Below are 12,275 nucleotides of genomic sequence, written 5' to 3'. Positions count from 1 at the left end.
TACATGCACACAGCACTGATTAAGTGAAATTATTACCCAAGTTCTTTTCTTAAAAACAACTTGGAGTTGTATTTTCTACTATTGTGCCTTTGCTCAGTCAATCCAAATGATTTGGCCTTCTTACCAGCTAGACCATTAGCCTATTTTTTAAGGCTCATTGAAACATGACCTTCTCCATGGCACCTTCCCTGACCTCCCAGTCCAAAATGGTATCTGTCTTTACTCTGAATTTTGCTCACCCTATGTTTAAACAGCTCAGGCTGCCTTGTCCTACAGTTATTTGTATAACCCTATTTTCTCCCTTAGTAAAGTACAGACTCTCTCTATGTATGGGAATCTGCATAATGACTTGTGCAGAAGCACTTAATATACATCGAATGAAGACAATGACAAAAGGCTAGATGGTCTAACTTAATGAAAAGATTATACATGCACTGTGAAGTAGACTGTGTCCTTATAGTATCAGATTTTTTTTTGAGCCAGAGTCTCATTCTGTAGCCCAGACTGGAGTACAGTGGCATGATCACAGCTTGCTACAGCCTCAACCCCCCAAGCACAAGAGACTCTCCTGTCTCAGCCTCCTGAGTAGCTGGTACTACAGATGTGCATGCCACCATGCCTAGCTTTTTTTTTTTTATTTTTTAAATTTGTAGAGATGCGATTTTGCTATGTTACTCAGGTGGGTCTCAAACTCCTGGGCTCAAGTGATCCTCCCGCTTCAGCCTCCCAAAGTGCTGGGATGACAAGTGCAAGTTACCATGCCTGGCAACATCAGATTTCTTATAGAAACTTTGGATAAGTGACGGATGTCAGTCAGCTCACAACGAATTTCTCTTCTGTATTGCTCATGAAAAACAGTGCTATAGTTTCTGGGTTCCAGATATAGGGAGACTGAAACAGATTTACATGTGCCAATCTTAAACCTCTCACAAAAAAAATGCTGTATTCATTTGAGAAGAAAAGTTGTCAATACTTTCAAGTTTTTACCCATGAAATGTTCTGACATACTTAAGAAATATCCAGGCAGCTAAATTTCATTGAATATCCTAGTTTCTATTATTTTTAAAGCAAATTGGTTAATTTTTCACTAAAATTTTAGTAATCTTTTTACATTTTCTGGGAACATGCGTAGTTCTTGTCTCCTTTTAGATATTTTCATTTTTCATTCTACCAAATTCCAGTCAAATGTATCATCTTCCCTAGTGATATCATTCATGTTCTATTTCATTTAAATTTTGTTGCTTTTCATACACAAATGAACTTTACTCTTAAATCATAAATAGCTGTGGCATGTTCTGTAAATGCTATTGTAATAAATACCCTAATGCCACTGGCAACTTATGTATCTAAGCTTTGCCGTTGTCCAAATTAAATGGAGCTTTGATTTTTCTTGATTATTATGTATGCATCAAATTTAAGAAATCTGAATGCCTTTGGCCAATTTTGTCCTTCAACCCACAACTGTTGTGCTTTTGTGTGGGTTTCCTAGGCAGTAGAAAAATAAGCATTTTATTGAATACTTTTAAGCATGCTTTCCCTCTCTCTTTTGGTCTTTCTTTCTCTCTCCCCACTGTCTCTCTGGTTCTTACTCTTGCCTTCATTCCCACTTTTGCTCTGTGCTCTCTCTTCTCCCTCTGTGCTCTTTCAGTCTTAAATTATTATAATTTATTCAAATAATGTGAGTCTCATCTCTTCTCCACTAACTTCTAATGCTTTTTAAGTGTCAGTGTACATATAATGTTTGGGTAGATAAACCCTTTCATTTGACTGAAAAGAGTGATGGGGGAGCGATCAGGCATGACTGGAGAGGGAGTCTTGATTTGAATGAGAAAGGAACCGGTATTGTTGCCAGTAACTTGGTTTTTGTTCTGTAAGTGAGGTGGAGGCCATTTTTCTAACGATTTTGCATAGGTGGGGAATAGGTCTTGTAGGAGAAATGATGGAGATAAGCGTAGAGACGGAGAGATCAGTTATAATGTTGTAATAACATTCTAGGTCAGTTTTTCTCACCACAAAAAGAAATGGTTTTGGCACTGTGACTTAGAAAAATAATTTTATCTGTAGTGAAGTCAGTGTTCTCTGTCCTAGCCTATTCTATCCTAAGTCATTTAAAATGCTGGTCTGGACAACGTAAATTAATTTCAAAACCCACTAGTTATACACAACATGCAACGTGAAAATCACTCATGTACATGAATGACAGTGGAGGCCTAAACAAAGGTAATGGCATCAGGTAAAGAGAGGATTTAAGAAAATGGAAGCGAGATGGCTTGGTGATTAATTGGGATTAGATACAAAGAAAGGCCAGGAATGACTCAAGGTTTTGTGTTGCTGTATGAGGATATATCACATTGTGATATGAATAGAATAAAAAGTAGCAGTCCTAGGGTCAAAAAATAGGGCTTTGAATATACTGAATTTGTGTTATCTGTAGGATAGCTATGTAGAGAGAAAAATCTAAGGATAGGAGGTAGGTTTTAGGAATTAGCATGTGGATGATAGTTAAAACTTGGAAGGGGCTGAAATAATTGAGTTTGCATATCATGAGAAGAGAGAAAACGGAGGTGTGGTTCATGTATAAAACCATCACCAAAATGAAAGGCCAGGGAAGAGGATGCAATAAAAGTGATTGAGAATTAATCTCAGTAACAGAGCACTTAGTGTCCTGAGAAAATATTTGTAATTGGGCTGTGTACCACATATCCCATTCTTTTTCTTAGGGTAATGTTTTACCATGAGGTGTCATTTTCATGTCTATGTAAATTGAACCTTGCTAAGTATATCTGAAACCGCAAACTTACAGGGTAAGAATTAGCCAAATAGACAACCTTGGGTCATTTAGTTAAGAATTTAGACTTGGTACAAATGCAATTGTCACTTGATGTTGAAGCAGTGGATTATGTAAGGAGCTAGGTTCTCTTTGCTGTATGTCATCTTTTCATTTTCCTATATTGTGCTATTTCAGGAAAAGATAGCAGCTAGTGTTAATCTTTGAGACACTGTGCTTATATCCCTGGTTATCTGTTTTCAAGTAATTTCCACTTTTCTAAAGCTTCTGTCTTGAAGCAGTTTTTATGAAGTAAAATTAATTTGTCATTTGTTCCCCTCTGAATATGATCATGAGAGCTTGAAAATTCATTCTTAGGAAATTCTTATTGCCCAAGTAAGTTTATTTGAGAAAAATGAATTACCATCTAAAATGTAATCAGTTCTTTTTAAATAACTTAGTCATTGCTGTTCTTTAATATTATATTTTTCCCTTCTACTACTGAAGTAAACTTAGCAGGCTTGCATTCTTCTGTGAAGTGCCAGCATAAATAAGAATAGGTTACAGTCAGACTAAATAGTGCAACCAGTGATAAGAAAATAGGCATAGAAATAGAAAGCAGGCATGGCAAAGAAGCAGTGGCAGGAAGTGAAATGCCATCAGTCAGAAAATGAAGAAATGATTGAAGTAGGAGTAGAGTAAAGAAGTCCAGAACCTAAGCAGCATAAAGTTAATGCTGTTATATTTTTTTACGGTAGACTTCCTAGCAGCTGCTGTGGGAAATGCCTGCAAGGTCAAAGACACTGGGGAGCTTCATGCAACAACTCAGACAGTGCTTTATGTGGGGATTAAACAAATGCAAGAAAAGAGAAAATTTAGGCATGACATAGAATAATGGGCTGTTCTGTGTTTAGCAATGAGAACAACACATTGTTAAATACAACTGAAAAATAGCCATACAACTTGCTTGGACTCTCTTGGGCTATATTTTATATATCAAATAGGATTTCTAAGCTGTTTTAAATGCTGTCATCTTTTAAAATGTTTCTGTCTTTTTCTGTTTCGTATTTCAGCTATGAAGACGGCCAAGTGGGAGATGCAAATATTAATACACAAGAAGGAGGCATTCACAAAGAGATCCTCCGAGTAATTGGTAATCAAACTGCTACTGGTTAAAGGACCACCATTTAATTAACATGATTTGAAAGCCTTCCTCGGGTTCAAAGCTGGATTTTGAACTGAAGAAGATGATAAAATAATTTATTGTTATTATAAACAAAATTAACCCTTTGAATACTGAGTTTTTTTCTTAGTATTTCTAAGTATCTCGTTAAATACCTAAAATGGTATAAAATTTATCAACTGTAGGGTTATGGAATCTAGTAATAAAATTTCAACAGCACTTAAACTGAAGTTTGGGTTGCTCACACAATAAACAGATTGAAAAAACAGTTTTGTGCTGATATTTTTATATTAAGCTCTTTCACTGGATATTTGGTATTATATACCGACATTTTAGGTTACCAAAATAGAATTGAGAACATTTTATAATGGCATCTAAATCTATCTGATACTTTGCAATAAGTATAATGTTTGCACATTCTGATGTGCTGTATAATTAGTAGTATGGGCATTCTAAAGTTTTGGAAGGGATGTTCCCTATTCTTCTATTTTTCTTCATACAAAAACAATTAGGTCTTAGTAGCAGTGCTTTGCCAAAAAGTATGTAATATACACATTTATAGATTCATGCATCAAAATGTGTGGTTGTGAATATATTTGTGTATATTCACACGTATGTTTTGACAAGAAAGATGGCTTAGCTTTACATTTTTGTCTTCATTTAATGGAAAAAAGATAATATTTAATAAGCAGTAAATTTGGACATAAACCAAGATATGAGCCAAATTTACCACCATTCAGTCACTGAAAATATTTGCAGATAATTTCTTTGCTTATCTAAAGAAAGTCAACTCTTTTAAAATGCTATCTAAAAGTCATAATTTGGGGAACATATGTGGCCTGGTAGACCAAACCTATATTCAAATGATTATATATTTAAAAGAAAGGCCTCAGAGAATTTAAAGAAACCATATATATTTTTTATTTACTACAAGAAAACATTTTACAATTTTATTTGTGCCACACCAGCATTTTTATATTTGTTCATCTAATACCTCTGCTTATTTTTTTTCATATTGAGAAAGAACACAAACTTTGAAGCTTCTTTTATATTAAAAGACCACAAATAAGTTTATAGAGAACAGTAACACCAGCTCTCAGCATTTCCTTTTCAAGAGTCGTAATTTCATCAAAATCATTTCTTATTCTTTGAGTCCTAGAGTTCTCATTCATCAAGTTTTAATTGACAGTGTTTATTTTCCTACATGTTGTCTTTGGAATAAGGCCATTCATGAAAGCAGTTTAATTAGTGAGTCTGCCACTCTATTCAAACCCTGAATCAAGGCTCTATCTGATTTTAATTTATGTTGAAAGAAAAAATAAAAATGTATAGTCATTTGCAAGTATAATATGATAACTGCCGTGTTTATTTCGTTTGTCTGGCATAAAAGGTTAGAAAAAGGTCATACATGTTGTTACGGGTTGCAGTTTAGGAAGTATTTGCTAATCATTTGTTTTGTTATGTTGCAAATAATTGATATGCCACTTATTTCTGCAAAGAAAAAAATAGACTTGAAGTGGTTGGGATGTTAATCATTTTGATAGTATCGACTTAAAACCTTGATCTGTTTTGACTTGTGCCTCTGAACTCTGGGCTAGGCTGTCATGGGGTAGGGCACAGATATAATACCCTATCCAGTGTTTGTGACCTCTTATTTGAAGATTAGTGTGAGACATGAGGATCACTTGCTTTTTCTGCCAAGATGCTGCAAGTCTCCCAGATCACTTTAACTGTGTTTTTAAAACATTTTTGAGCAAGAGAATTATCTTTTCAAATTAATTTTGTGGGACAGTCTATACATGAGAAACATGAAAATGTAATACCAAGATTTGGGAGAGGGGATCTTGGAATGCCACCTGTTGGACCACGAGGACCACTGAGCATCTCCAATAAGCTCTGTAGAGTGCCTCCAGCATAATTTAAAAGCCACTGACCTAATCCATTATGGCTTTACTTAACATTTGAATGATCTGTAAGGAATAGAGTATTGAATTCTGAACTGGAAGGGTAACTTGTAGGACTCTAGAAAGGCTGTTTCAGGAAAATTGGCATAATAAAAACTGCTGCTGCTGACTTAAGAATATGAGTAGGTTCACCAATCAGAGGAGATTAAGTAGTTGATAGTTTAATGCTAGGCATCTTTTATGATAATAAAGTAAGATGTCTTGTTAGGACAGCTAATTGTGTTGTGTCATGATGCAGAATGACAGATTGTGTTTCAAAAAATGGTGTCAGAACCTTTGTAAGCAACTAGTCTAAGAAGAATCAGTCTTATTTTTAAATTGAACTTTTTGAAATTGGGGAGACTATAATATACTGACAAAGATGCTTTTCTGTATTTCTAAAGAATCTAATTTCCATCACTACCATTGGCATATAAATATGCTTCCAAAATCCAAACAGGTCCATACGCTTTATAGATTTAAACACTGTTATCATGCTTTGATTCAGTCATTCATTAAAATATTATCTATTGACTTATTTGATGATTCCAAACATTTGATATTGTATTGTTTTTATAATTATTTGAAACCTGTTCACTGATGCTTTGTAATGATTTTATTAATGATGTAGCCATTGCTACTTAGATAGTAACCCGCAGAGCAAAGGCAGTCATTTATTTTCACCCTTGAAGTAGGGGAAGAAAATTATTAATTTATTAGCTCTACTTTTTCCGCATTACTGATTTTGTAAACATTTTACTATGAATAATCTCTTCTCTTTTACTGTATTAAATGAGAAGGAAATGAACATTTGAGGACAGAAAACAGTAATAATATACAAATAATCTAGTGCTATAAAATGCATTATAGGAAGACGCTTTTGGTGCCTTTGAGTGCACTACGCTGGAATGAATTTGTACTTGTTGCTCAGTAAACACATGTTGGGTTTGAAGCTGTTTTTTTAATTTAAAGTTTAATTTTAAAAGTGCCACATTTTAAAGTTACTGTCAAATACTGTGTAGTATAAAAGAAAACCAACCCAAACTATTGTTAATGCTCTGAATGTTTTTCTTTGAAAATTTTAAGTTTCAAGAAGAAATTCTTTCATTTTTCTCCCCTTTGCTAAAAGTAAGAAAATCTGTAATATGTAAGTCTATGAATCTTTAAATAACTGAAAGAATTTTAGCAGTACTTTGTATAATAAAAATATTTTTAAAACTATAACTTGCCTTAGACCATGGGATTTCAGAAAGTTTTAACGAAAAACTCATCATCCTCATTAAAGAGTCTGAATAACTTCATCAGATAGTAATTTAATATGTCATGAAGGGGCCACTCAACATTGGATCATCTACCATCTCAATAAATATGGATTTCATGGTGGCATTTGAAGCACGTTTTGCAAACATTATGATGTTCTATTGTCTTGCTGAATTTTTATTATAACACTACCTCAAGACAAATGTTAGACTGTTGGTAAGGTAAATTGGGTTTTCAATGTAAGGAACAAATAAAAATTTACAAATAGAAATCATCAAATAATTCAACAGTAAGACCATACTGGACACAGATGTCAGTTACTTCTGGACAATGTGGTAACATGGATATTTCAGTCACTGGTAACATATGACAGGGTGAACACCCAATACGTTATTTGAAAGAATGTGGATTGCAAAACTTGAAATTAATTAGTTTATTTTGAGATTGGTTTCCTACATGGGCCAATTTTACATCTGTTACCTAAAGCCACAATCACCCACTCTAAAGAGTTAAAGGAGGAAAACACCCAACTGCTACACTAGAATTGCAGACTGACTATTCAAGCATTTTGGCATTTAATGTCTGCTTAATTTTTGTCAGATTATATATAGATTTGATGTATATTATACTCAGTAAATTTTTCTTGGGAATTTTGTATACACTCTTAAATATTAGGCTAAGTTTTTGTAGGTCAAAAGGATTTCAAGTAGTTTTTAGACAAAACATATCCATGAGTGTGAAAAAAGCTGTGTTGAAGAATAGATTACATTACACATTTACCAGCAAGTCAGTAAAAAATAGTGCTTATTTACATAGTCAATATAATTTAATGTTCTAAAAATAATATCTTCAATCTGCCCAATATTTAATGTATCATTTGAGATTTTTTAAAATGCAGCCACTCCTTTATGTAAACATTAAGATATGCCTATGTTCCTTTAATGATACAGCCTCTTTATAATATATTTCTTGATTTTTGTTCACAGAATAGTATTGCAACCTGCTATTTAGCCTTTGGTGCCTTAGAATTATTACAAATATTTAACAATATGTACATAATGTAAATACTGCCAAGAGATCAGTAAGGCCAGATATTTTCTCTATTCACTTTTTATTGCTCTTTCTTTCTATTGCTACTAAAGCCTCTTTTATCCAGCTTTGTAATAGTTCCAACATTGTAGCCAATGTAAATGTTTACTTTCAATAAATCTGAATTTGTTTAACAAGTACGGTATATGTGGGCAGTATTTTGAAAACTCAGTTAGGCTTTAGATTTTCCTCTTGATGAATCTTGCTTCTAGGAACTATGTATCTGAAGGACTCAAGAAACTCTAAAACTGATGTTGCCCTTTTTATTTTTAAGGTGAAGGAAAAAAAGAAAAAAAAAACTCTTTTCATTATTCCCAATGTCATTTCAATAGATTTAAATTGATCGTATGAGTGCCATTTTAATTTCAAATTCTGTCAAGAAGTATAGCATTGAAACAAAAGATTCTTTTATGTTTGTGTGTCAATTTGTAACATTTGGACATAATAGCTAAAGGAGCATTTCAAATGAACTGTCCTGAATTTTCTAAGCGTTTTTGACCTAAAAAGAATCAGAAAAATGATTTTTAAAGCATTACTTTTTATAAAATACATCTTACTAACTGAATAAGAACTTAGTCCATAAATAAATATGGTTCTCTAAACCCATTAACAGTAAATATGTATGAGGAGCTTACCGTACATTCTTAGAATAAGTAAAAGCTTTTTTACTCATGATACAGTCATAACTGAGAAGCTTTAGATCGCAAACTTCTTTTGTAAGACTTGATTTCAGTTACTCTAGAAATACTTGTTGGGATTCTAGTATGCATTTTTGACAGTACAAGGACTAGAGAGTATTAGATTTTATCTTGCCCTTAAGGAACCTTCAATTCTTTTGTAAAAAGAAAGCAAATACATTGGGAAATAATTCAAGGATAGTACAAGATGAACAATGCAGGATGGAAAAGACAAATGTGAGCAAAACTTGGGGGAAGGAACAAGCCATTGCATTAACTGAAATGAAAACTCCTTTTGATATCCTGAGTCCTTAAATTAGTACTAATGAGTAATGTTAATATTATTAATTTCCATTTACTTATTCACCAGACACTTGACAATTCTAAAACAAAATCTAATACTCTCTCGGCCCTTATGCTGACTGTCAAGGTGTGTACTGGGCTCTTAACAAATATTTCCAGAGTGACTGGAATCAAGGCATGCCCTTTGTTGTTGATAATACATATATTAGAAAGCACTTCATTTTTTGTTGATTTTTCAAATTTTTAATGATGTTTATTACTCCTGTGACACTTACCTGCCCTCCTCATGGAAGCTGGACAGAGCGTGGTTCTAACGCTTCCATTAGCTTCGTTTACCTTGCCCAGTCCCCCTACGCTTAATGGCCACTGGCTAGTCTGATAAAATCACCCAGTGCTTTTAAGAATCATACAGGGGGCTTTATTGGAAAGCCAATGTTAAGAATTACTTAAAATGTACTGAGTTTATTTCACCTCTATTTCTGTTCCCAACTTCTGGGTCCCTCTTTTTAATTATTTCAAATAACAGTGACTTGTAATGCGGATCTAAGAAGACTGCTCTTTTCAAACATAACCAACATGTACGTGTTTTTAAAAATCATGTATTCATTTTCAGATAGATAAGAGAAAATTTTGATTAAACAGTTTTTCCTTTATATAGCACTTTATAATGTAGAAAGCACTTTCATATCGATCGTCTTATTTCCTCTTTGGAATAACTATGAAATATGTTAGTAGGTATCCTGGTCTCATGGATGAGAAGGTAATCACTTGCCAGAGAGGTCACTATGCTCCAAACCTAGCATCAGGGATTCTGAGTCTCTTCTCTGAGCTTTCTAATAAACCAGGTTTATTACTGCTGAGATCCCAGCTTGGCAAAACTCATAGCAAAGGTAAGAATTATAGGAGACTAGGTGGGAAGGGTCAATGAAGAGGGAGTGCTGACTGCCTTGAAGAGCTCTATCAGGGAAATCTGAAATACCATTGCATAGGCTGGATGTGATTTTATTCCACGGAGCTTGGAAGGAAAGAAGTCAGCACTTGATGTAATTGGCAATGGAAAAATCATTGTCAGCCCTTGGGTGAGTGACATGAAGTAGAGTTTTGGAAGCATGTTGGCAGCTGTATGCAGAAAGGATTTCTGAGAGGGAGGCAGAAAGCAAGAAGAAATGTTAAATATCTCCTGTGGTAAATTCTGACAGGAATGAAGGCTTAGAGAAGAGGAACTGAGAAAAGAATGGATATAAGAAATAGGATATAGGAAAAAGCAGTCAATTAGGAAACATCTTATTTATAAGAATACAAACAGAATAATTTCCCCCTTGATTTTTTATTGGAGATAATTAAGATTCTTCCATACCTTTTAGCATTCTGAGAAGGACTGATGAAGACAAATGACTTGCATCTGCTGGCTCTACGCTAAGAAGTCTGTGAGCACACACTCAGCCATGTGAAGGGAAAGAAGGGAGAAGGAATACTCTGAATCAGAGGGACATGTTTGAGAACAAATCTCCCCTACACCTGCAAAACCAGGCTTACTAAATACTGAGAACTGTAAGAGAATGGTTGCAGTAGTGCAGTAAATCCCATGTCTGTTTTAATGTGATGTATTTCCAAGATCGTGTGTGTGTGTGTGTGTGTGTGTGTGTTTATGAGATGCATTCTAGCCTGGGGAGAACTTAGCACTCACCACCCAGGGTGGTGGCATCCTAATCTTTATACTCCACTTGAAAGACAAAACCCACTGTGCATTCACTCCAACTCTGACCTGTAGTCTGATGACTCTTAAATCTGCAGCTCTTGTTTATATTTTTTCCTTGAGCTTCAAAATTACATGATCAAACACCTGCAAACAAACATCTCTTCCTGAATGTTCCAGGGACCTCAAACAAACTCTAACAAATGTCCCCACCCCCAACCTTTTTTTTTTTTTTTTTTTTTTTAGACAGAGTTTCACTCTTGTTGCCCAGGCTAGAGTGCGATGGCGCAATCTCGGCTTACCGCAAACTCCTCCCAGGTTTAGGTGAAGACAGAGTTTCACTCTTGTTGCCCAGGCTAGAGTGCGATGGCGCAATCTCGGCTTACCGCAAACTCCTCCCAGGTTTAAGTGAGTCTCCTGCCTCCCACCTCCTGAGTAGCTGGGATTACAAGCATGTGCCACCACACCCAGCTCATGTATTTTTAGTAGAGACAGGGTTCTTCCATGTTGGTCAGACTGGTCTCAAACTGCCAACCTCAGGTGATCTGCCCGCCTCGGCCTCCCAAAGTGTTAGGATTACAGGTGTGAGCTACCGCACCCGGCCTCCATCTCCCACCATTCTGCTTCTCTTCTTGCACTGTTATCATTGTTATCATTGAACCAGTGAATAGCCACATCTTCCACTCATTTGCCCAACTGGGAAGATAAATTATCCCCTATCCTCTTCCCTTTCAGCCAGTCCCATCCTCCAATCAATAGCTGAGCCTTGTTAATTTTTCTTGTCGAGTGTCTTGATGGGTTCGACAATCTTGATCCCTCCCGTGACTTCCTTTGCTAACATTCATGTAGGTGAGAGCACTATCCTCCAGGTGGCTCTCCTTGACTGAGACCAGTACCTTAACCAGGAACAAACTCAGCTAGCACATAGTACAGACTTACAATTGGTGAGATACTGAATGCCTCTGTGTATTAGTAAATAGATACTATATCCAGTGTCATATTGCCCAGATGCAGCAACAAAAATGTTAGCTTAGCCACACACAGGACCTTCCTCCTGTACTTCGGTCCCTGCTAAATAGGCTGTGAATGGCTCTGCCTCCTACCTGACCTGCCACTCTCTTGTAATGCTCAAACTAAAGTGATCTTACTAAAATGAAAATCGAATTTTCTAATTTCTTTGCTTAAAATCCCTTCAGTATCTCCCAATTTCTCACTCAGTAAACATTTCTTACCAAATCTTTCACACATGCCCCTTCATGGTCAGGCCCCTGCTTCCCTCTCTTGCCTCTCCAGCCTCGCTTTTCACCACCACCTTTCACTCAGCATTGCAACCCTACTGAATTCTTGGCAGTTCTGA

The 12,275-nt window shown here is 35.4% G+C and overlaps 1 protein-coding gene across 2 annotated transcripts in view; it reads left to right on the top strand.

The window, feature by feature from the left end:
* Positions 1-7,117, top strand: part of PARP8 (poly(ADP-ribose) polymerase family member 8) — a 182,479-nt gene extending 175,362 nt beyond the window's left edge. For both annotated transcript variants that reach the window (XM_074386021.1, XM_039466976.2), the window contains exon 27: positions 3,841-7,117. In XM_074386021.1, coding sequence (XP_074242122.1) covers positions 3,841-3,943 — 103 coding nt within the window. In that variant the 3' untranslated portion in view covers positions 3,944-7,117. The remainder of the gene's footprint in view (positions 1-3,840) is intronic.
* The last annotated feature ends 5,158 nt before the right edge of the window (positions 7,118-12,275 follow it).

The sequence above is a fragment of the Saimiri boliviensis genome, chromosome 1 (assembly GCF_048565385.1).
Source record: "Saimiri boliviensis isolate mSaiBol1 chromosome 1, mSaiBol1.pri, whole genome shotgun sequence".
In the NCBI taxonomy this organism is placed as follows: domain Eukaryota; kingdom Metazoa; phylum Chordata; class Mammalia; order Primates; family Cebidae; genus Saimiri; species Saimiri boliviensis.
Note: the sequence above shows the minus strand (reverse complement) of the source record. Positions and strands in the feature narration are given on the sequence as shown.